At 41.3% G+C, this 27043-nt stretch overlaps 1 protein-coding gene across 4 annotated transcripts in view; it reads right to left on the bottom strand.

Annotated features, from left to right (window-relative positions):
* The window catches only part of PMS1 (PMS1 homolog 1, mismatch repair system component), a 224807-nt gene that overhangs the window by 103068 nt on the left and 94696 nt on the right, over positions 1-27043 (bottom strand). For all 4 annotated transcript variants that reach the window (XM_063430155.1, XM_063430156.1, XM_063430159.1 and 1 more), the window contains exon 5: positions 24091-24254. In XM_063430155.1, coding sequence (XP_063286225.1) covers positions 24091-24254 — 164 coding nt within the window. The remainder of the gene's footprint in view (positions 1-24090; positions 24255-27043) is intronic.

The following is a 27043-nucleotide window of genomic DNA, read 5'->3' as shown; positions in this document are numbered from 1 at the left end:
GTCATCCGCACCATGCTGTCTTCCAAGGAAAGAGACCGTAGTAGAAGCACCGGCCTTTGTTTCGATTGTGGCTAGAGATGGGAATTTTATCATAATTGTCCAACTCGTCCATCCAGGTCTAAGACTCTCCTATTTGGTACCATACGGACCCGTCCTGTCATCCCGGCAACACAGCCTTGAAACTGCCATTGTTGCTGCCAGCCCTGTCCCCATTCTGTGACACAAAAGGGCACACAGACTATGGCAATCTACGAAACCAGTACCCCTGAGAAAGTCCCTTGTCCTACTCCAGAAACGTCTGTACCTCTTCAAGCAAGCACCATAATCACTTCCTGCCTTGTCAACAAAGTTATTTCACCTCACTGTTTCTAATGGCACTGTTGTATGTAAACAGGATCTTTGGAGGCTTGAGAAAGCATTGAAAGTTGCAAATCCCCCCCCCCCCCCCCCTGCAAGAATTGCTAAAGCAAAGGCCTCTTTGGGTGCTGTGTTCTCCAAAAATCTGGAAGAATGCCGTACATATGGCATGAATACTTATGGGAGAACATACCTCCTGTCAGAGAATGAGGGTGATTCTGACCTCTACGAAGAACCTGTCCACGCCCACATCCAGACAGTTAGGCGTGATCGCCCCAGAAGTGCCCAACAGGGGATTTGAACCTGGGGCCTTCTGAATCCTAAGCCTGAGTTCCTGCCTAAGCCCCCGTGCACAGATTCACAGCCCAGGTACCTTCTGATCTGGTTACCGTGGGCTGTGTTTATCTGCAAGGGTGAGCAGAGATCTCTGCCTACCGGACTCCCAACGAAAGGTAAGTTGTGACACTCATACACGGAAGAGTTTATTTAGTAAACACAGAAATACTGAAACAGAATATTTAGATGAATGTAGCGGATTCAGAAAAATTTTCCATCCCTTCTAGAGTCATAGATTGGTTATTTTAGTTAAATTTTGCAATTTCGGTACAGTTCAGTGTTTAATGAATAAGCTTGTGTTTTTTTGGATTTTTAATAAATCATAATAAGAACAAGAATACACCTAAGCTTATTTTCTTTCTGACTGTGTAGTCTTTTTGAACATTATGTCCCTGAATTTATTTTCTGGATGCTGTTAAAAATAGGGGAAATGGGGGCGGAGCCAAGCACCCGAACAAGATGGCCGCATGTTCTATGAACTCCAGGCCAACAAGCGAGATATAACCCTTATAGCTGTGTTACCCACGCTCCCAAAGGGTATAAATCACACCAGAAGCGGCACTTAACAGTATGGGGCGAAAAACGAAGAAATCGAGACAGGATAAGCCAAGGATGGGGATGGATATAGGAGACCTCTGGCGACAAGCCCAGGGCACCATAGGCCCTAAAAGGGCCGCCCTCACATACAAGGGTTCTGAAGTCTCGGATGACTTCTCCCTAGGCACAGCGGTTAACACTTACCTACTCCGCGAGCCCACAAGCCGACAACCTCACAACCGGACACATCACCAGTGACAATGGCGGTTATGAAGGAACTCCTCGCAGGCCTGCAACAAACCATCCAGGCCGATTTGGCCCAAATCTGCCAGGACCTACACGGCCTGACAAGCCGCATGGGTACCCTGGAACATGATAACCGCCAAACAGCTCAACACACTGCACAATTACAACAAGCGGTACACGAGCTACAACTGCAGCAAGCTAAAATGGACCAGCGGTTTACAGCACTGGAGGACCAGAGGAGCAGCTTAAATCTTAAGGTGTGAGGCATACCGGATGACATCCCTGACTGAACTGCCGCATCTCATGAGACGCCTCCTGCTGACACTAATGCCACCAAAGCAAGCCAAAGCGGAGGGACTTGGAGGGCTATTCCGACTCCAAAAACCGTCCAAAGCACCGAAAGACCTCCTGGTACGATTCAAAGTGGCTGAGACAGAAGAGCACTCCTACAGGCTGGAACCATTCACCTTATCCCTTCGAGGGAATGTCACTGATGTTTTATGCGGACTTATTTGGGAACACAATGGCGTGGCGGAGTTCACTCCAACCCTTCACTGCTCTTCTCCGTTCCAACAACATCACGTGCCGGTGGAGGATGCCTCGCACACTACTCGTGCATCACGGCGAAACACACCCCATACAGGATCTTCAAGGGGCTTTTGCCAACATTGGGCCTCCCACTAGACTCTGACCAAAGCATGCAGGCCTCCCCACCTCACACCGGGAACCTGGCTACAGTGATACCATTCAAACCCAGAGGGGCCGCCTACGCAGCTGCCACCACTTGACTGGCTCCTGACAGCCTGCGAACACACGCGAGCAGTTACCCAAGATGACCATCCAGCGTACATCATGTTGGCTCATTTTGTGTTTTCTTTTATTGATAATATTATTACTGTTTCCACTCTTTATGTTCACTCTGCCCAAGAGGGTCACTCTCTCACGGGCACCTTCACGCACACAGCACCGCTCCCCTCTAAGCTACAGGTCCCACTGCCGCTTGTTGTAGCCCACAACATTGTTAGCTAAGGCCAGACCCCGAAACCCGAGAGTCAATGCTGCGCCCACACACATGGGCAGATCGCTACCGCTCTAACTATCCAATGGCAACAGGGCATTCCCAGCGCTGCCCCACCGCACCAGACCATAACTCTCTCCCTCGATGGCCACCTACCTACCTCCCCACACACGGCTGCGGAAGAACCACTATACAGTACTACACACCTTGGCTGTAGTTCAAACATCATATCATCACTATGGTCACTCTGACGTAAACTACATCTCTCTCTTACTGTCCCACCTAACGGAACAAAACCAGGGCACGAAGATTACAAGCACTGGTTCCCGATCCAGGGCTGTCCCCTCAAAATTACCCCAGTATAACACCGCCCCCACCCCCTCTTCAGGAGAGGGGTAATCGGTATCTACCTACCGCACTCCCTATCCCCTTACGAGCGATGTACTGCAACTTGCTACGTATCATACATTATAGAAAAATGGTGCTGTCTACCTCCATGCCATACTGTTGTATTGTTTGTTATTACTGAGCCTGTCAATGTTGTTGTGGCATTGTAAGCTCATATGTTATACTATCCACAGCAAAAAAAATAAAATAAAAATAAAATAAAAATAGGGAAAATTAAAATGGATAACTTGCCTAATTACATACAGAATGCAGTGTTAAGTGTGTGAATTATGGCAGGTGTTAAAACAGGGAATTGCATTGTGAACAAATGACAAAGAAATTGCAAGCTAGTCCACTTTCTTTTATGGTTTCTTTTGACCTAAAATATTCAGTGACATTCTACAATTCACGTTTTGGAAAAACTAAGACTATTAGGAAGGTTAAAGGAACACTCCAATCACCTAAAGCACTTTAGCTTACTGAAGTGCTTTATGTGTGCAGAGTGTGCCCTCCCTTTTTCATTTTACAAAAAGTGAAGATTTCAATAGAAATTATCTTTGATACTCTTCTCCCCTCCTCCCACCCCTCAATCAGATAACCGTTTCTGTAACGTCCTAGTTGTTTTGCTTATCGGAGCTAAACTGCACAGAGCACCTGCCTTGTAAAGAATTCTCACTGAGCTGCATTGGGAAATCTATCATTGGACAGCCACAAAAAATCTTGGCTGAGGAAAAAGGGGAGGGCTTGCAAATCATTTGAGGCTTTGGAAAGCTGATTTTATATATGAAAAATGCATACCGTATTTATCGGCGTATAACACACACACCTTTTCTCCCTGAAAATAGGGGGAAAATGATGGATGCGTGTTATACGCCGATATCCCATATTTACTTACCCGTCTTGAAGCGTGGGCCGGTGTTCAGCGCGCACCGCGGTACTGGAACTTCAATTTCAGGTTCCGGTTTCCGGCAGGACTGAAAGGAAGTGTGAAGCCGGCCCACGCTTCAAGACAGGTAAGTAAATATGGGACAAGAGGGAAAGTGCACTAGGGGACACTAGGGGAGGGGGTGGGGGACGGGACACTATGAGGGGGGACGACACTATGGGACGGGGGGACACTATGGGGGGGGACGACACTATGGGGGGGACGACACTATGGGGGGGACGACACTATGGGGGGGGACGACACTATGGGGGGGGACGACACTATGGGGGGGGACGACACTATGGGAGGGGGGGCACTATGGGAGGGGAGGGGAACACTATGGGAGGGGGGAACACTATGGGAGGGGGGAACACTATGGGGGGGAACACTATGGGAGGGGGGAACACTATGGGAGGGGGGAACACTATGGGAGGGGGGAACACTATGGGAGGGGGGAACACTATGGGAGGGGGGGACACTATGGGAGGGGGGGACACTATGGGAGGGGGGGACACTATGGGGGGCCACTATGGGAGGGGGGGACACTATGGGAGGGGGGGACACTATGGGAGGGGGGGACACTATGGGATGAGGGGACACTATGGGATGAGGGGACACTATGGGATGAGGGGGGGGAACACTATGGGAGGGGGTGGAGAATACTATGGGAGGGGGTGGAGAATACTATGGGGGGGAAGAATACTATGGAAAGGGGGGGAACACTATGGGATGGGGGGGAACACTATGGAAGGGGGGGAGAATACTATGGAAAGGGGGGGAACACTATGGGAGGGGGTGGAGAATACTATGCGAGGGGGTGGAACACTACGGTAATTAAATACATGCATGTTTTCATTAGGGGTATATCTATTGAACATGGCTTTTTTGGGGGGGTGGGGTGGGGGCAGTGGAGTGTCCATTTAAGTATTAGATGTGATAGACTTTTAGAATAGTAAAAGTCCTAATAATATTCAAAGTTCAACTGCTAAACTTTTTAATGTTTCATAACTTTATAGAAGCCATCAGTAAGATTTGGATAATATAAATTGTAACTGTCAAGGAACACACTACTTATTCTCATTTTAAAGAACAAAACATTGAATTTACACATTGTTCTAGCAAATATATAGGCAAGGAGAAAAAACATTTCAAAATTGGCCTTTACACCACCTGTCATTCGGTTCTCTGGCGTAAACCACTATGCAGAAGTAGAGACTGACAGCAACCACAGGGCAAGATGATTGCTATGGTTAACGCACAGCCGATGCTTCTTGCGTTGGCTGGGGAATATAGGAACCAAATGACTGACGTCACTTAGTTCAGACAGAATTTAACAAAAAAATGTCTTAACACTGTGATAAATACCCAAACAATTTTTCTGTTCTTCCCCATGTCTTTATGTTGACTGACAAATGCAAAGGGCAAAACTTATAATTTCTGAACGGGAGCCAAGATGGAGGAGTTCAGTGCCAGGATAGAGGTAAATACAGTTGTATCTTTATTTTTCAAACCTTACAAACATATTTGTTAGTATAGGGGATAAGTAAACATAATATTAAAAATCCCTGGAAGTGACTATTTCCCGTTAAGATAAATACATAAAAATAATACAAAAACCACAGTAAAGGTGTACTAAACCAAAGAAGATCTATTATGAAAGTTATTTCTTATAATGAATCCTGTAAATAAGATAATTTGCTTTAATAAACAGCTACGGCTTGCAACTTTTACTTTATAATTACGGAGGGGACTCAAACTATCACTGAAAGCATTGGACATACATGCCAACTCCGATTTTTTGAGACACTGGTGAAAGGGAGGTAAAAGGAGGTAAAAAGTAAAAAGGTCCAGAGACGCAATGAGAGGGCAAGGCTGCCTGTCCATCATACAGGTCAGCCCACTGAGGGTCCTACAGGGTGCTCTGTTTCTATGCTTTCTGATAGGTCATAGTTCCCTGAATATAGTGCGAGTACATCCAATGACGCGCTCATGCTATGCTTGCTGGGGACAGTTCTCTGGTGTCTCCAGAAGTGAGATACCTGGTAACCATGTTGGTACAAGACCTGAAAATATTGTGCCTTACTGTGTTACCTGGAAAATGTGAGCTTGAATAAGTAGGGCAATTCATAATAGCAAGACATGTGCTAAATTGTGTGCAAAGTGTTAAATGCTGAAATACATTATATTGGTTTCCACAGTGATTGCTTCTTTTTTAGCACTTTGCCCCAGAATAGGACCAGTTTTTACCTTGACAAATCTTCCCACGGTCTTATACCCACTAGTCTTTCTGTATATATATATCCTATATTTCCCAAGCTGCAAAAACTTAGCAATAAATCTATTAGCATTGTCTTTGGAAAGTTTGAAGAGCGAAGTAGGAAACAAATTCATATTGTCTTGCAAAGCGTAAGCAGTCAAGTGGCCAGCATATATAATGTATTGTGCAGAACCATTTGGTTATTGAAAATAAATACAAGTGGTATTTCCTATCTCCGTTAAAAACACAGGTGTTTTCTGTACACATGACGGTGACCCACGACCTTGCCGTGAACCACAGATTTTAACCAAGACCGCACTGTGAAATCCGCTACAAATTTCCATGACAAATTTCCATGGCAAGTTATTGCTATTCTGCATGCCTGCTTAGAGCGCTCTTGCCAAGATTTGCAAAATGACAGCATCAGTCTCCTCCAGGAGGACAATAATTAAACCACAAACTGCAGCTATGTCGACCCCGAAGAAATTCCATAAATACGTTTTAGAAGCACAAACATTTAAAAAAAAAATAAAAAATTAAATCAATAATGCATTTGTTTTAAAAAGTAAAATATTGGCTAATTAAAATAAAATATACAATCTTGATTATCCCCAATAAATTAACCCTGGATTACAAAATAAATGACATATTAAAAACATAACCCCCTGAATATGCATTAGCAATTTAGACATAAATTGAGATTAACATATATAAACAAAAATCTTTATCATGGCCACTGTTGTATATGTAGAAAGTACATACATTATACAAAGGAGTGCTGGACATTGCAAAGTTGCAAGTTGATGTTATGAATTTGTTTTCTACACCATTGATATCAAGAGACCTGTTGAAATTACTTGTCTAAGGTAGACCAAAATGCATAGTAATCAGGCCAAGGCAGTACACATGAAGCAACATTAATTAAATATGGATATCTACATTCATCCAAACTCACATTTAACAAATAATCTCTATTTGTTAAAGAGAACAACAATCTATGTATTCAAGACAGCCGGTCAGTGTACGCATCCACAAACACTCCACATTTCAGAAACCGTGGGAAAAGCTTAATTTCTTGAGTAGTTTACTGCTAAATTATTATTTTCTCGTAAAACCTACAGAGTTATTCACAAAGGCGACTACCGATTGGAAAGCCACCTGTCAACATATCCCATCTGCTCTAACCGCCCCCAACCTAGCCATGGTCCTTTGTTTAACTCTAAGTGCACTGTGCTGCTCAACTGACTGGCACCCAAATGCATATACCACCTTTTCAAATGACACCACAACCATCTCTAATGAGCCATTATTGAAAGCATCTCTCTGTCACTTTTGAGCTTTTTCATTAAGATAGAAATCTTAAGAACATTATGTTGCTGTGTTGTAATTTCTTTGATTTTTTTTATAGAATCAACATCTTTACCTTTGACAAATTTGGTACTTGTTTCAACTGATCTCTTATCAATTAGGTTTTCGCCCGAATCACATCACTACAATGGCCCTCTTAAAAGTGTGCAATGACATCTAAACTGGCATGGAACAAGGATACCTAACTGGAGCTATTTTCCTTGATTTTGCAAATGCCTTTGACACAGTAGACCACAACATTCTACTGCACAAACTACAAAACTCAGATATTGGTGATCGTCCGCTAACCTGGTTTCGATTATATGTATCGGATCAATCACAATATGTGTCCATTTCTGACAGCGATTCCTACCTCTCCTAGTCTCGTGTGGTGTTCCCCAAGGTTCCATTCTCGGCCCCCTACTATTCACATTATTTATAAATGATCTGCCTAATGTCTGCAAATCCTCAAATGTACACATGTATGCAGACGACACAGTGATCTATGCAAGCAAATCCAATCTACCGCAGCTTGAGGCTGTGCTCCAAGACCAGTTTACATAGGTAGAAAAGAGGATCACAAAAAAACAAACTCTTCCTAAACACTGACAAAACTGTCACAATGATCTTTGGAACAGTACCTAAATTACACAAATTACAAAACTCCTATCTATGCATCAAAAAAAAAAAAAAACAAATCGCACACTGATTGCAATCCACTCTTTCAAATACCTGGTTATGTTGTTAGACCCCAATCTATCTTTTGGCCTCAACATAGAAAAACTGGCATCTAAACTGTATCCAAAACTAGGTGCCCTGTACAGAAACAAATCCTGCATAAGCCCTACAGTAAAGTAAAAGATTGAACAGCAAATTCTGGTGCCAGTCATTGATTATGGGAATATAGTATATGCACTTGCACTGCAAGCCAACCTTAATAAATTTAATACATTGTATAACTCGTTCTACCGCTTTGTGCTACAATGTAATTACATAACGGACCATTGTGACATGCTAAAAGAACTAAACTCGCTCTCGCTGGAATCCAGACGCACCCATCATATCTTGCCAGCCTTGTGTTTAAGAGCTTTTCTGGGAAGCTCCCACCGTACCTGAGCAGAATGCTGTCCCCGGCTGTTCCCACCCCCTATAATCTCCGATCCAGTACCAGTACTTTAGTCTACCTCAATACAAAAAGAAAGCGGCTTGATCCCCCTTTTCCTACAGAGCACCGCAATTATGGAACGACCTCCTGCACACTTTCAAATCTTCCCAAGGCCTAAAGTCCTTTAAGAGATCCCTCTCTGCATAGCTCAAAACAGAATGCACATGCTATGGTTGATTATATATTTCTTACCTGTTCTATGTTAAATTTTGTATATATTGTGTATTAATATTGTTTTTGTATTTAATTGTACCCTATTGTACCAATGCAATGTTTTGTGGACCCAGGACATACTTGAAAACAAGAGAAATCTCAATGTATCCTTCCTGGTAAAATATTTTATAATAATTTACAATCTATGGCAAAAAGGAGGACTTTCCACCATTTAAACGTCAGCTGTAAGCTGCACCAGCTGATAAAAACAAACATTATCTTGTATGATGCACAATAGAAGTCAATGGCACTTTGTTGCACTAGTGTGAGATTATCTAGAGAAGACCCACAGTCTCACAAGAAAATGGCGTCATTGGGGAGAGACTACTTAATGTGTGTATATCTCCCAAACTACAGTCCCCTCTGCAACCTTCTTCACACAAGAGGAAATAACATTGTATGGGATCTTTGCAGAAAATACAAAGTTCTCAAAGTGACAGTGCTGTTTTGGATACATTTAAAATTTTACTCCCTTATCAACAGTAACCCTAAAGGGACACCACAGACGCCTAAAGCACTTTAGCCTGCTATGTGTGTGAAGAGTGTGTTCTCATTTTTTTTCCATCTGGAAAAAATGCAAGATTTCAATAGATATGTACACTTTTATAAATGATACTGATTACACCCCCTGGCTTTTCAAACAGACAACAGGTCCTTTTACTTCCTGGTTTGGTTAGCTTAGTTGCACTGAACTGAAGAAGCAGCAATTGCCCAAAGCACCTGCCTTACAAAGACTTCTCATTGAGCTACATTGGGAAGTCTGAGATTGAACAGTCACAAAGTCTGAGCTGGGCTAGAAGGGGATGGCTTGCAAAGATCATGTTGGGTGGGGTTTGCAAAACAATCAGAAAGTTATTAGGTGCATTATTTTTCATATTTTAGCTTGTTTAATTGTTTCAAGTTTTCATTATCTTAAGTCAAAATTGTAGGTTTTGCAATTTAGGCATTCCAAGTCACAGGCTTAACCTTTGGTAGAGGATGGATGTCCAATGTTTACCATTCATTTAATTTACAACACCAATCCATTGCTCCAATGACTCATTACATTACTGGAAATGAATATATGCCACTGCACATTTACATTTTAAATACATAATTATGCTGCACATATGATTAATAAAATAAAGAAGTCCTGGTACATATAACTTTTTTTTTTTTTTTTTTTTACTGTACCCACATGGGGAACACTGATGAAAAAATAAAAAAAACAATCTGTCTCAGGTTTAAATCAACTTCTCCTTTATATTTCTCAAATATAGTATGAGTGTCTCAGCAAAATCTATACCAGTATGATCATTTTTGACAATGATAATCAATTGTCCTTGCATGATAAAATACATTTTAGAGAAAAAGTGGAGGGGTATGCACACCATAATTATTAACAATATTTCTATAATAAATACTTTTTATTTGATGGGGAAGTTTTGTGTCATTAACCACAAATGTACAAAAAAAAAAAATACATTATTATGCTACATAGCAAAATGTCTGCTTGTAGCTTCTGAAGATTTTAAAACTAACCCCTCCACCTCTGATGACAACACCTAAAAACAAAACAAAATAAAATAACTTTAAATATTATTAATTATCAAGTGTATTTTCATAAATTTGAGTAATATGTTTTTTACATCCCAAATAATAAAATATGATAAAAGGGAAGGAATGCCATCCTAACAACGCAGTGGTTGTTAATCAACATGATGTTGTCTTTCCAGTAACCCGTTAAAATAGTTAAGAGGGCAAATTTGATGCCCATTACGATTCCATTAATAAAATATACATAAAGCAAATTACAGTTTGTAAGGAATTTAAACAACTGCAAATTCCTTCAATTATAACCTTTGTATATAGATATATCAAAGTGATTTATGAATAACCTAGTTGTAAAAAAAAAAAAAACAACCAATGCAATCAATTAATATATTTCTAGCCCTTTATGATATGTACAGAAGCATAAGATCTATGCAGAGAAGGAAGCATGGATGGTGGGTAAGGAGTCTCAATAAGGATAGTAAGGATAGTGACGGAATTACGGATGTACATTATATTATTATATGATCCGACATATTATTTTATGTTATTATATACATATGTCACAAAACCAGTAGATGAGAGAGTCGGCTTTAGTGACCTAAAATCTTAATATGCACATTAGACCTGTGAAACCATCAGCAAATACATATATTATAAAGATGTATGCCTTCTTCAAGATTGGACCCATAATACACAAGTCAGCAACTAATCTGTGTTACTGATCACAATTTGTTTGTATTTGCATGGCAGGTGGGAGGTGTCAGTAAAGATTGTGGCTGTTGACAAAATTCTTAGAAGAGTGGGATACATTTTTGCACTTACAAAGAAAGAATCATACTTATTAAATATTTAAAGAGACGGTATTTCTTAACCTTGAGAACTTCCAAGAATCTTAAATATCATATATTTAAAAACTGTGTCTACATTTAACAAAAATTTAAATGTAGAAAACAGTAATGCTGTCCTAGAACCAAGTACTACCCATCTTGGTTTCCTGTCAACCATTGTCATAAGCAGGGACGTATTTGCCGCGAGGCAAAAAAGGCATTTGCCTTGGGCGGCAGTTTCCAGGGGGCGTTTCCAACGCCGCCTCCAAATGCCCAGACTAATGCCTTGTTAGCCTGTCGGCGAACTAAGAATCCATGCGGGCGGGCGGCGCTGGCGAGGGAGCACTGATTAGTGAGCTGTCTCTGCTCAGCTCCCTCGCGCGTTGCAGAGTGATGCCGGGAACCGGAATATGACGTCATATTCCGGCTCCCGGCATCACTCTGCGGCGCGCGAGACAGCTGAGCAGAGACATCTCACTAATCAGTGCTCCCTCGCCAGCACCGCACGCCTGCCTGAACGCCTGCCTTCCTCCCTGCCAGAACTACTGGACCCCAGCCCAGGTAAAAAAAAATCCACCCAGCACTCCCAAAGGTAGGGAGGCTAGGTGGATTAAAACTAAAAAAAAAAAAAAAAAAATTAGGGAGGGGGGCTGTCAGGGTGTGTATGTCTGAGTGATTGTGTATGTCTGGCTATCAGTGTGTGTATGTGAGTGATTGTGTGTGTATGTCTTTCAGTGTGTACCTGAGTGATTGTGTATGTCTGGCTGTCAGTGTGTGTATGTGAGTGATTGTGTGTGTATGTCTGTCAGTGTGTACCTGAGTGATTGTATGTGTATGTCTGTCAGTGTGTCTGTCACTGTGTGGCTGTCAGTGAGTGAATGTGTGTGTGTCGGTCAGTGAGTGCGTTCGTCTGTCAGTGTGTGCCCAAGTAATAGTGTGTGTGTGTGTGTGTAGGTCATTGTTTGTCAGTGCATATGAGTGTATGCGTCTGTCAGGGAGTGAGCGTCTGTCAAAGTGTGGCCTTGACAGGAAGGGGTGGGGAAAATTTAAATTGGGGGGGGGAGGGGGTGCCCGAGCACCGTCCTGCCTAGGGCAACCCAAAAATACACCACTGGTCATAAGCTCTGCACTTCAAACCTGCCAGTCTGTATGCGAGTAAAGGAGGAGAACAAGAAAATGTTTTTGTCTATTCTAATGTAATGCTTGCGCTGGCTGTGCCTGTGCAGAAATAGATTGTAAATGTTAAACATTTAGCTTACTTTTAAAAGAAAATGGAACATCACATGGTTAACATAAGGTTAACATAAGTTGCAGATTATTTTTATTCAGCAGTGTAATTTCAATGAAGTTATAGAACTTTAAAAAAATATTCCAGTCCATCAAACATTCACAGAATATTTTTTTTAATGTATGTGTCTGTCACAATCTTGTTTAAATCTCCATTTCCCTTTGACCCTGTGCAGGCCAAAGATTGCTATGATGTGTTAAGAAGAGTGTGCAGAACTGCACGTACCTGGGCACTGGAATGCTGCCATGTCACTGCCTAACATCAAATCAGAGCAGGTTATCTTTGTAATGATGTCCTGATGAAACTAGATTAAATCCTCTAGCAAATGCTGACCCACAACATTACTGCCAGCTTCTCAATCAAGATTCCTACACCGCAGATGGAATAGGAACCCACCGTTGAACTTTGTACTCATTCAACTTGCTGGCACGACTGATAGCAGCTCCATTTATACCAAGGCCTGCAGTTATCATATGATTTATATTACTAATACCCTAACCATCCTTGACCACTTCTGCCAACATACACATTATGGATTTTTCTCTTATCCCTTTTCACGCCTCCACCTGTATGATGTCGATGTTACACAGTGCTAAAAGCCTACAAAAATAACGAAGATCAGGTTTACCCATAGCTGAAAAGCGCCCCCTACATTTAACAAGATGAAATACAGACAAAGTCTCAGATCATTTGAAGCAGATAAACAATAACCTCTGCAACATTTACAATGCTTGTACCCCATACAATGTCAAAATGGGTGATCTTTATACTAGAGAGCATGAAATTGCTAGCCACTGCTTTTTATAACTCCCTCCAACATCACAATAGAGAAGTCTGAGCAAAGGTGGGACATATTCTTCATGACTTCATCTTTAAATGCTGGTAATTTCTGTCCCATTAAAGCAACACCCAATATCATCTGTCAATAGAAAATGCCAATAAGTTGCATTTGAAAGTTATATTTTTATTAACAACAATTTTAATAATTTTGCAACTCAATGTATCCTCTATTCTAATTATATTTTGATTGAAACACAACATGCTTTACTATTTCTTATATTGCTATGAACTTGAAACTGGAGTGAAAATACAACAATATAACTGTTTCAGATTATCTATGATAAACATTATTCTACCTATACATAATACTTTTTTATTGCATACCTCCCAAGAATCCCAGACACAATGGGGCAATCTTAATTTGAGGCCTGTGTTTTGCCATCCAAGCAGACGAGAAACCACACTCTCCCAACAAAACAAAACCAAAAATCACAGCATAAGTTTGTAATTAACCTTACTTGCAGCTTCACAGGATCATGGGAAGGAATATTATGTGAGAGCACTACTTCTACTAGAATCTACTTAAATCTATTTGAATAGTTGTGACTTCAAATTCAGATCCAATGCTAAACGTCTGACATTTGGCCAAAAAAAAATCATTTATCGGGGGCACAACAAGCCGATCCACCGGCCCCTGTTAGCATACCTGTACAGGAATGTTCCTCTCACTCGGTACACAGGACACCACCCCAAAAGGTATAATGGTAATCCTGCCCTTTGTCGTGGGTTTCTGAACCAGGTTTATATACACTGTTATGAACCCACGCTCCTTTCCTACTGACAGGACAAAAATAGCCTCTGCCATTAATCATCTCTCTGGCAGGGCTTTAGCATGGTCAAATCCTATATGGGAATCTGGTCCCAACATCACCTATGCGGATTTCCTGTCGTCCTTTTGGAAAAAAATTGACATGCCTGGTAGGATAGCTTCCGCTGGGAAAGCCTTGTTACGCATCAAACAAGGTTCCAGAACAGTGGTAGACTATTCCATAGAATTCCATACTCTAAAGCGAAAGTGGCATGGAACAACGATTCTCTGGTAACAGCTTTTCAGGTAGGATTAGCTGATTACCTACTCTATCATGTCATGAGTCCTGGGGGTTATAAGTTAGGGCAGTCTGGCGGGTGCTGGCGGTGCCAGGAATGGAGCGCGGACGTCTCTGCTCTGCTTAGGTGGTGACCGCAGCATAGGTGACTGGTGTAGGATTTTGAGGAACAAATGGAGCGCTGTTCGCCGGGTCCCAGCTGTTGGTCGGTGTGGAGGGGGCCTGGAGGCCCGTTTGGAGGAGTGAGTCCCAGGTGAGGCCCAAGGTCAGTAGCAGCTCTGTTGCGTCTTGTCGATCATGAATTTGGTGGGTGGTCTCACCCCATTGCACCAGCAGTATGTGAGGGGACCTCCATCGGTATGAGATCTTTTGGTGCTGGAGTGTAGCGGTGAGGGGTCGGAGCGTTGTGCGCCACGCCAGGGTTCCCCTTGACAAGTCGTTGTAAAAGGTGAGTGTTGCATTCTCGAATTTCAAGGGAGTTTTACCCCGGAGGGCGTTGAGGACTGATGCCTTGTCCCTACCATTCTTAAAGGACAAAATTGTGTCCCTTGTGCTTGCCACTGGGGCCCCAGTGGATTTTGGGATCCGGTATAGGTCTGTGGGTTCGATAGACGTGGCTTGACCCGGGGGGAGTATGGCAGCTAAGAGGCTTTTGATTTTGTGTGGAAGGTCTGTCTCCGGTGTTCCCTCCAGGATCCCCCTGACCTTCTCATGTCCTCTTGGGCATCCAGGCGCCGTTCAAGTAGCGTGTGTTTGCGGTGCAGCTCCTGCATATCACCCTGCATTGCGATGATGGTGCGCTGGTGGTTTTGAGAGGAGTCTTCCAACACGGTAATCTGGCCTGTCAAGCCCTGCAGCTCTCCTCTTAATGTGGTGACGTCTGTAAAGATATTTTTTTGCAGGTCCGCTAGTAAGGCTTTCAGCACCGGTTTAGGTTTCACTTTTGGGGCCGGTACTTGGGGGTATTCTTCGTCCGCTTCCTCTGAATAGTCAGAGAAATCTGTGCAGCCCCCGTTTAGCGCCGCCATATTGGCTTCGCTCGTGCCGAATGCTTGCCTCCACATTTCCCCTATTGTGAGCCCAGGGGCTGAGTTATCCGGCGACCTTTTCTTATTTTTGCGGCCCATGGAGCCTGTGGGGTTGTTGCGTGAGGTCTGCTTTCAGTGGGGGTCATTTTGAAGTAGATTAGGCTTGTTTTTCCCGTTTGTATTACGGAGCTCCAGAGTTGTGCGACCGTTTGCCTCTGCTGAATGGCCACGCCAGAAAATCTATTATATATATATATATATATATATATATATATAAACACACACATATACACACACACACACACACACATATATATATATAACCAGTTTGTCAGGTTTTGAACTGCAGCTACCCAGTCTTCCTGCCCGGTGTTCAGCTGCATAATATACACCAAGGAACCAGGACTATGTCCTGAAGAAAGTTTGATGATATGAACTGAAACGTTGACTGATTATGGAATTATTACATTTTTCATACTTTACAAGACCTTGAGTGCTGGCTATCAATTCATTGGTGTGTGTATACACACACACACACAGGTATATATTATTTCTAAGATCAAATTCTATTCTCTTTATGCATGTGCACCTACTAGTGACCAAACACCAGATAAGATCAGAAAGCAAAGCTCAGGTATTTTTGTTTGATAATGCATAAACAAATTGAAATCAATATATAAATACAGCTCAAGTGATTGGTTAGCTTTTATATATGAAACCAAGGTGGCTGCACTCACCTGAACATGCATACATTATATGGTGCTGCTAGGCCAAAATATACAACATACAAAATACACAATCCAGCGGATATGCCAGGTATCACAAATAGAGGTGCGGTGGTCATCCAGAGTAGGGATAGCTGTATCAGAAAACACAGCAGTGAGAACAGCAGGATGACGACCCGTATTGACAAAAAACAGACTATGCCCAAATGAGTCAAGGGTAGCGTTATTCCTTGCAAATTCGGCCCAGGGCAATAATTCAGCCCAGTTAGACTGTGTACTATTCATGAAGCAACGTAAATACAGCTCAAGTGATTGGTTAGCTCTTATATATGAAACCAAGGTGGCTGCACACACCTATACATGCATACATTATAAGGTGCTGCTGGGCCAAAATATACAACATACAAAATACACAATCCAGCGGACTCGCTTATTTACTAAACAATGATTTCAAATCTTACAGATTGCAATAGTTTTATTTAAAAACACCTCACCAAGGAAAAAAATATTAACAGGAGTTTAGTAACATTATATGATCATACATTGCATAAGCCTGCCACAACATCAATGTACCCCATGCTTTTTTGCCTAGGTGAGGCGTTTTTAAATAAAACTATTACAATCTGTAAGATTTGAAATCATTGTTTAGTAAATAAGTGAGTGCACTGGATTGTGTATTTTGTATATTTTGGCCCAACAGCACCTTATAATGTATGCATGCTCATACATCATCAGCTGATCATCTACAATAAGAAAAGTCTGATTTCAAAACTATCAAGCCCCAATACTGCTGTAAGAAAGTCAGTGCTCCATCAGCTGATCGTCTGCAATAAGTAATGCCTGATTTCAAGACTATCAAGCCCCAATACTGCTGTAAGAAAGTCAGTGCTCAATCAGCTGATCGTCTGCAATAAGCAAAGGTGGCCTTCTGGAAGACCACACTAAGACTCTATCCTGCACAGCATTATTTAGATTTTAGTACCACCCTGTACATTTAATTTATTTTATATACCATGTGTGTATTTTCTTGCCTTTATATCTTTTCTGTCATGCTAAAGTGTAGTTTTGCCAGCCCTTGTCTGTCTTGCTAAAGTGTAGTTTTGCTAATAGTTTTATTCACCTATATGCATTCCCCTCTGATTTCTGACTGACCTCTGACCCCTCCCTTCTTTTATTGATATGTTTGTTTTTATTTGAATAACTATCCCTTCATCTCTGTGCCTAGATACATATCCCCCACCCTCAGCTTTATTGCAAGCCTATCTGACCCTCACATATCTTTAGTCAACAGCCTGATTTCAAAACTATAAAGCCCTAATACCCACCCAACCCTCATTATTACATTTATAGATTGTCTGTCACACCCAAATTTTAGATAATTAAAAATAACAGGTGTACTCACTGCCTCTTATTAGTACACTCCTGCATTTTCTTAACCCATAAAACGTAATATTGACCCTGCCTTCACCTGCTCTTGTTATTCCAATTATTTCCAATTTACTTTTTCCCCAGTTAAGCAATGATCTGTCTTCTCCTCTTTATTTCCTCCCTTAGCGTAAAAATCTCTTTTACACCCACTTCACTCATCCCCCCCCCATCAACATTTACATATGCCCCTCTCTGCTACACTCCCCCCTTCTCTCATCTCATGCCGTGCACTCATTTTTCTACTCTCTCCCTCCTACCCACAATTAATCTCATCCTAGACCCCATGCATACAAAACCCATTCACACCTCCTGTCACTTTCTCTCCTCCTGCTTCTAGCAGCTGGTGATGTCTCTTCCAATCCAGGGCCCTTTGCCTTCTCTACACACACTAAGAAAACCAGAAACATCATCGCAATACCCTGACCTTTACCCTCACTTACCAACATTTAGTGTGCACTCTAGAACACCCGTTCTGTCTGCAGTAATTTAAAATCAACAGCCATACATTACTTTTTCATCTCAAACTCACTCACACTACTTGCACTTACAGAGACCTGGCAGTCCCCCTCTGATAGCGCTACTCCTGCCTCTTTATGTTTTGGTGGCTACAATTCTCTCACACTCCCAGACTCAACTGTAAAGAAGGTGGTGTAGACATCATTCTCTCCCCTCAATGTACCTTTCAACCAATCATAACTCCCCCTTCCCTATCCTTTTCTTCTTTTGAAGTTCACACGGTCTGCCTATTTAAACCCACTACTTTAAGAATTGCATTGCCATCATCTCCCCTCCGCCCCGCCCACCCAGTCATCCTAGGCTATTCATTGAGCACTTTTCTTGCTGGCTTCCACCACCTAACTCCCTATCCAACTACCAAACTATCTCGCTACTGCCTTTTGCATCCAAAATTCTTGAAAGAGTTGTGTATGCGAGACTGAGACTTCCTCGAGTCCAACTCTCTACTAGACCCACTTCAGTCTGGTTTCCGTGTTAAGCACTGTGGAAACGGCACTGACTAAAGTATCCAATGATCTACTCCCTGCAAATCTCGTGGTCACTACTCTATCCTAATTCTCCTTAACCTTTCAGTGGCTTTTGATACTTGATCATAAACAGCTTCTTCTCATCCTCCGCAATATCGATCTACAAGATATTGCTCTCTCCAGGTGCTCCTCCTACCTCTCCCAGCACTCTTTCAGGGTTTCTTTCTCTGGCTCTGCTTCTTCTCCCCAACTCCTCTCTGTTGGTGTCCCCCAAGGTTCAGTCCTTGGTCCCCTACTGAAGACCCTACTGTTCTCCATCTATACTGACTCCCTTGGTAAACTCATTAGCTCCTTTGGTTTCCAATATCATTTCTATGCGGATGACACGCAAATCTATCTGTCCTCTCCTGATTTCTCCCCGTCCCTCTTGACTAGTGTCTCTGACTGCCTCTCTGCTATTTCTAACTAGATGGCTGCCCACTTCCTTAACCCCTTAAGGACCAAAGTTCTGGAATAAAAGTGAATCATGACATGTCACACATGTCATGTGTCCTTAAGGGGTTAAACTCAACTTTACCAAATCTGAAATTCTTGTCTTTCCTCCCTCAAGTGTTGCTACTCCTGTGTCTTTCTCCCTCCAAGTCAACAGTGCTACCATCAGCTCCACCACGCAGGTTCGCTGCCTAGGTGTTCTTTGACTCCGACCTCTCCTTCACACCTCATGTTCAGTCTATCACCAAATGTTTTCCATCTCAAAAACATTGCGCGCATCAGACCCTACTTAACGCCAGATGCATCTACGGTGCTGGTCCGTTCCACTGTACTTTCTCGCCTTGAATACTGTAATCCACTTCTCAGTTGTTATATGTGCTTCCAACTTGCACCTTCTCTGAAACTGCTATGTTTACATCTGAACGGTTAAAACCCTGGAGGACCTGGCACTCAGACCACTTCATTGAGCTGAAGTGGTCTGGGTGACTATAGTGTCCCTTTAAACTCAACCTTTCCAAAACAGAACTTCTGATCTTTCCTCCCTTAAGTGTTGCTACTCTTGTGTCTGTCAACAGCGCTACCATCACCTCTACCTCAAAAGCTCGCTGCCTAGAATTTCGGTTTGACTGCAGCCTTTCCGTCACCCCTCATGTCCAGTCGATCGCCAAATTCTGTCACTTCCATCTCAAAAACATAGCACACATCCACCCCTATTTAACGCCGGATGCGACTAAGGTGCTGGTCCATTCCACTGTCCTTTCTCGCCTTGACTATTGTAATCCACTCCTCAGTGGTCTTATGTGCTTCCAACTTGCGCCATTAAAATCCATAATGAACGCGGCGCCAAGGCTCATCTTTCTGTCCGCCCACGCTTCACCCTTCTGTCAGTCCCTACATTGGCTTCCTGTAAGATATAGGGCTCAATTTAAAATGCTGGTTCTTGCTTTCAAATCTCTACATAATACTGATCCCACCTATCTATCCTCTCTAATACACAAGTATGTCCTGTCTAGACCCTTACGCTCTGCTGAAGACTTACGTCTATCTTCTGTCTGTACTCCCATCTCTGATGCTCGCCTTCAAGACTTCTCGAGGGCTGCACCGTTCCTGTGGAACTCACTTCCCTACTCCGTTAGATGCTCACCCAGTCTCCAATCCTTCAAAAAATCATTAAAAAACCCACTTCTTCATAAAAGCGTATCAATGAAACTTAATAGCTCCCAAGTGATTCCTCTCTTGCAACTGTCATTAGTCTAATACTATCCTTACCTTTTGTGTCACTTTACCCCACTGCCTCTAGCATGTAAGCTCATTGAGCAGGGCCCTCAACCTCCTGTGTGCCCAACTACTCTGGTTAGAACTGCATGTCTGTTCGTCCACCCACTGTACAGCACTGCAGAATTTGTTGGCGCTATATAAATAAAATAATGTAACTGAACCCCCATTATTTTTGCCTATGTGAGGGGTTTTAAAATAAAACTACTACAATCTGTAAGATTTGAAATCATGGTTTAGTAAAAAAGCGAGTGCTTGTGTATTTTGTATGAAATTATATATATATATATATATCTGCAAGAGGCTGCACTCACCTGAACGTGCATATATTATATTGTGCTGCTAGGGCTAATTCATACAACATACAAGATCCAGCGCATTCACTCATTAACTAAAGAGTCATTTAAAAAAATAAAGGGGGCGTGTACCCCTCCCTGTCACAGGTGCCTCATTCCAGGACCCAATTTAACATTGCCCTTCAGTGCGTCCCAAGAGGAAGCATTTCCCAAGTAAGTGGATTAATCGCATAAGAGCAGGTATTAGGCTGCTAGAGTAGGACCTGCCAAGAATGGGGTGCATTGACGTTGTGGCAGGCTTACGTAATATATGATCATATAATGTAACTAAACCCTGATTATATTTTGCCTAGGTGAGGTGTTTTTAAATAAAACTATTACATACATTCTGTGAGACTTGAAATTGCCGAGTGTGTGCTGTGATACTTTCTTGAGATCTATAGATCTATCTATATATCTATCTCTAATATATATATATATATATATATATATATATATATATATATATATATATATATATATATATATATACACTCACACATACACACATAAACAAAAAGTACAGTATGTAATATAGTTAAGCTATATTATTTTCTTTGATTTCCTTACCGTTCTCTGAAAGAGCTACTATTAAGAAATTCCTAAATAGTGCCAAATAAAAAAGTATCTATATACTATATATGTTTCTTGTGAATATGCATTATAAAGAGAGTCTTGTTAAATTTTGTTGAATTAACATTACAATGGAAAATGGGCCATCAAAATATACTTGGAATACTTAGTTTGGGTCCCTGTCACCAAAAAATAAATAAATAATGAAATAAATATATAAAAGGTTAGAACCACCTTACTTAAGGACAAGCACCAGGCATTACACAGCGGTCAGTGGTGTCAATCCATTTCAGTAATCATAGTGATACACCAGACAAAATGATATGTTCAATTACATTTGTTAGAATCCACTAAAATTAGAACAGTATAGTCCACCAGGTGTCACTGTTGGATGCCAAATTAAAATACTGTAATTTGGTTAAGTAAGGCTGCTAACCCAAAAAAAGAGAAATCCATTTCTTTGCATATTTAACATTGTAAATATAGGGTGGTAATCTTTTCCTCCACTGTTTAAAATAAATAATTTATATATCCACCAGTATGCTTTTCCATCAGATGTTGCTTATGGTGGAGGTCTTTCTAATACGAAGCAAATTTTTCTAACTTTCTTGCAAGAAGGTTTAAAAAAAAAAAAGAAAAAAAGTGTGGAAAAAAAAGACCCTTAATAAGGACATTTATCGCTTTGGTATCCTTTAGTAGTATTTAGTTTGGAATGACAAATTATCCGTTTGGCTGATCATTTCGGCCTATATTCGGTATTGTGGCAAATAGCGGTATCAGTTTAAATAATACCGATATTTACAATCCCGGGGGAGAGGGGACTATCTGGACCCAGCACTCGCTATCTTCTTTTCTCTCCCCAACTCTCCCAAGCCCCCAGCCATCAAACGGTTGCTTTGGGTTACCACGTCAATGCTCCACACAGCATACCAGGCTCGTGAGCTTTCGAGAGAGGACCTGACGGAAACAGAAGATAGCGAGTGGTGGTTCCCAGCTTCCCCCTATACAATGTAATCCTTCCTGGCAGTCTGCACAAAGCCATTGGATCACCAAGGAGGGGAATGTGCCCCTCCCTGGACACAGGTAAGAGGCAGGGAGAGGAGAAGAATATCGGTACCAGTTATCTGCAAAAAATGCCACTGATACTCAATATCGGCACTTAAAAATAAATATCGGTCCATTCCTATTACTTAGTCCTCTTTTGTAACTATCATTATGGAACAAGCATGTTCTATTCAGAATATGGATTACAGGGTCATAACGTATTTCTGCATATTTTCATTTCTTATGGGGAGGGACACTATAAACAAGAAACACATACAGCTAGCTGATGGTCTTGGAGTGCTGGGCTAACCCACACCCAGTACGCTCAGCGAGTCATCACAGAAAAACATGGACAAAAATGACACTGATAAAGTAGAAATGTTCATTTCATACTATGAATACAGCTAGGAAGGGTATGGACTCTGGATGCTGGAAAGGGTTCATTTATGTCAAACAATTTTAAAAGGTTTAACATAAACCAGAGGATGAAGAAAAGACACTCTAGAAAATAATGATTCAATCAACCGGCAACACATGAACAGTTTTCTCTCCTAAATGTTTTTTTTTTTTAAATCATACTATCCAAATGTATACTATACAAAGCCCTTTGTCTTTTATTCAATCTGTCATCGCAGATATTTATTTATTTTTAAAGTGGAGAACATGATGGGCATCAATAGTTTAAAAAGTCACCTGTAGCATGTTATAAAATATATCTGTTTGGTCATCTGCAATGTTTAACCTAGAAAAGCAGAACCATACATTTTGTAACACTAAATCTATCATCAGTGGAGAAGCCCACAATGGAAAATTCAGAGTGGCAGCTCTGCAGAGTCATGAAAAAGAGTGAAACTTACATTTTAACATTAAAGTTGAAATGACACATGCAGAAATGTGCTAAGACAGCAATTCTGTATTTAGAATAGTGGTGAGTAATCCCCCATTCACATGCATCAGAGGAAAACGTGTGTACCATTAGTCTAAGAGCTCATTATGGAACATACTACTGTAATCATTTATGGTGCAAAAAAAGGTAAAATAAATAAATAAATAAATACAATTTCAAAAAGTATATGGCTTGAACTTGGCACAAAATGTCCACAGAACACCCTATTAGAAGGCAGCATTTGAATTTTCTGCTCATTCCAGTGCATTTTCAGAAATGCACCATAAAAGATAATAATGTAGGTTGATACTTAACCAAAGTTGTATCATAAAAAGGCTTTACACTTAATCAGAAGCTGTTACACATTGAAACATCTGCCATCCCTCTGCATAATTTAATTAAAAAAATAATAATAATAATTTAATAACAAGTGTGTGACTATATAAAGTAAAATAAAAGAGGTCCAAGCCCCTATGTAGGAGATACACCTACACAAAATAGGCTGTACCTTCACAAAAGCAAATCTAGATTTCAAATACAGTAATAAATAGGTTACGCCAAACACCATGACCACTTCAGTGATTTGAAGAGGTCATGGTGTCTGGAAGATGCAGAAATGCTGCACACACATATTAACAGAGATTAACTACTCTGCCACTGGAGGTATAATTCCACATCTAGATGTATCATTTGGGCATCATTGTTTGTCTGGTGTCAGACGCCAAGTTTGCACAGAATTCACACTAGCCAGCCCCAAACTTTTGTTCCGGGCTGGCTAGTGTGAATTCTGTGCAAACTTGGCGTCTGACTCCAGACAAACAATGGCAGCACACCCCTCCTTCAGCCCACCCTCCCTGCATTAGAATACAAAAGAATACAAATAAAATCCGTAAAATATATCTGAAGATATTAAAGACAACAGAGGTAGAAAAGAATGCAGGTAAAGAATATTGAAATATCTATTTTGAAAATAAACATTTAATGTAGTTTGTGGTTCACCTTATTATGTACAAATACAATCCTTAAATCTGGTTTTATAATTCCATAGGCCATCATTAAATCCTGGATCCTTCTAAGTTCCTCCTTACATTTTTTTGTTGTAGAATAATACTGTTTTCTGACAGGCAAATTCTTAAATAGTTTCAGTACAGAGACTGTGGTACCTAGGATTGTGAAAAAAACAAAGGTGTTAGACTCTTTAATGGGCATAGCCAAAAACTGATAATTTTTCCCTATTTTAGCAGCAGCTCAATATTATACAAGAAAGATTGTAGATTTAATGATCATGCAGTAATCTTATATTTTTGAAGTTCGTTTTGAAGTGGTTAGTTCAACACCTGGGGAACAGCATATTATGAAACAAAATCAGGACACACTAACATGCAGGACATCACTTTTTTTTTTCTGGACAAAAACAGTTAAAGGGACACTAGAGGCACCCAGACCACTTCAGCTCATTGAAGTAGTCTGGGTGCAGTGTCCCAGGTCCCTTAACCCTGCAATGGCAATTATTGCAGTTTTTGAGAAAAGCAGAGCTGAAAAGCCAGTTTCACATTCTCACATCCCACTAGTAAAGCAGTTAGTGAATGGGTGAATAATGCTGTAGAGCAGAGGTTTCCAAACTGTGGTTAACTCCACTTCTGGTGGCTGTCTAAACATTATACAATACAGTCCTAATGCAATCGCGGCTAATGTCTACGGGGGAGGATCGGAGGCAGAGCCTGAACAAGCACCAAGCTACATCGGCGATGGAATCAGGTAAGTGACAGCAGGGTTTTTTGACATCTTCAGCACATCGGGAAGGAGCGGGGTTTATTTCCTGGCACCATAGTTTCCCTTTAGGACACAATAACTGTATGGCAATGAAATTCAATGGGGAAGTCGACAGTCAGAAAAGAGAAAGCCCAAGGAGAGCATTAAAATGTAAAAAGGAGAACACAATACAACGAAAGCAAAATGCAACACCGGGGGGGGAAAAAAACCATAAAAGAAGTATGAAGTGGGATGACAAACAGCATCTTATAGTATTGGGTGATAAATCCCCAATAGAGACTATACATCCTACTGTTATTAAATTCACAAATAGGGGTTGGAATTAAAAAATAACAAATCGACTTGTCCAAGATATTAAGGCCTCAAATAAATTTGGCTAAACATTTTAAATGATTTAATATTTTTGGATAAAACTTTGAAAATGATTTTTCAAAATAATAAAATATAAAAAAAATATATATCATATAGATAAACAAATATATCAATATCAAATAATTTGAAAAGCTTACCCAAAAATATTAAATCGAGGCCTAAATTGGTAACAATCTTCTTGTCCGGATACAAAATAATTAAAATTGCATAGACTGGGGCCCCTGCCTAGGATCCTGGACACTGAACCATACTAGCAATTTGGTTAGGTTACATCTCAATCGTATAAATGAAAAGAATGCTGCTTATGTAAGAAGATTTTATGGGGTGACTAACTACAACATGAAACTGAACATTAAAATATGGAGCGCAAACGTTCCTAAAAACATTGTTTAAGAAAGTCATATTACAAATGATTAAAAAGAATGAATGCAAAAAGGGGTATAGAGTTGAAGCTCAATGCAGGAGGTAGTCATACACAATAAACAGTTGTAATCTATAGGTAGTTACAATGTTCCCCAAGTAAGCAGCTCTGTTTATTTACAATATTACTGGGCCTTTAGAGTTTTCTATATTTTAGGTAGTTTACAACAAATGAACCCTCGTGTTTTTTTAGCATGTAATTATTTCCATTATATATGGATATCCTTGTGGTTTGTTTAAATCAAGAATGTCAAACTTGCAGTCCACACTGAATATATTTGCGGCCCACCTGCCCTGGGGCCGCTTTGTGCTGTGGCTGCGACCAGCCGCAAGACAGAAAATATCTTTCCTGATTTTATTCTTCCCTCCCACAGCCACAAGAGGGCAGAGTGGCTGTCTGTCTGCAGGTCAGATACTCCTCCTTCCCTCCTGCTCACAGTGCCAGAGAAGCATCTGGTCTGCTTGAACAGAGAAGAGCTGGAATACTTTCATTAGTCCCTGGCTCATCTTAAAGGACCACTATAGTGCCAAGAAAACACTCGTTTAGGCCCCCCCCCCCCTCCCCTCACCTTTCTCTAGCGCCGGACTCACTCGGCGCTGGGGAACTCTCCTCCCTCTTCTGACGTCAGCGCCAAATGCGCATGTGTGGCAAGAGCCGCGACGCATTCAATCAGTCCAAAGGAAAGCATTTCTCAATAGAGGCTGGATTATCCCTATTGTAAATGTAGCAGTTTCTCTGAAACTGCTGTTTATAGCTGCAGGGTTAACACTAGATGGACCTGGCACCCAGACTACTTCATTGAGCTGAAGTGGTCTGGGTGCCTATAGTGGTCCTTTAACCCCTTAACGACGAGTGACGGACGAGGTCCGTCACTCAGGGGATTGCCTTAACGACGAGTGAAGGACCTCGTCCGTCACCCGTTAAAATTAACCCCAGATCGCTGCAATCGTGGGGTTAATGGTGCTCCGGTCTGCCTCTGTATTAGAGGCAGACCGGGAGCACCGACTTGCACTGTCCCAGCACATGTGCCCGCTCTGACAGCATGTCAGAGCGAGCACATGTGCGGTGTATACTTAACTTCCGCCTCCCTGCACTTCCGGATTCACTGTGAAGTGCAGGGAAAAGGATCATCAGTGATCCTGCCCCCTGTAAAAAAATATTAAAATCCCACCCCCTTTACCCATTTTAATAAAAAATTAACCCCTTGTAAGCTTAATAGCTTACATGTTTGTCTTGTAAGCTATTAAGCTTACAAGACAAACATACCAAATTCTAAAATCGATCCACATTAAAAGTTTATTTTACTCCTTGTGCTTTGTGACCTGTAACTACTAAAAAAAACTCAAAATCCCAGACACATTATATATTCTGTAGATCGGAACCACT

Source organism: Pelobates fuscus, chromosome 8 (genome assembly GCF_036172605.1).
Source record: "Pelobates fuscus isolate aPelFus1 chromosome 8, aPelFus1.pri, whole genome shotgun sequence".
Taxonomy (NCBI): Eukaryota; Metazoa; Chordata; class Amphibia; order Anura; family Pelobatidae; genus Pelobates; species Pelobates fuscus.
The sequence above is the reverse complement of the archived record's forward strand: the minus strand, read 5'-3'. Positions and strand labels throughout refer to the sequence as shown.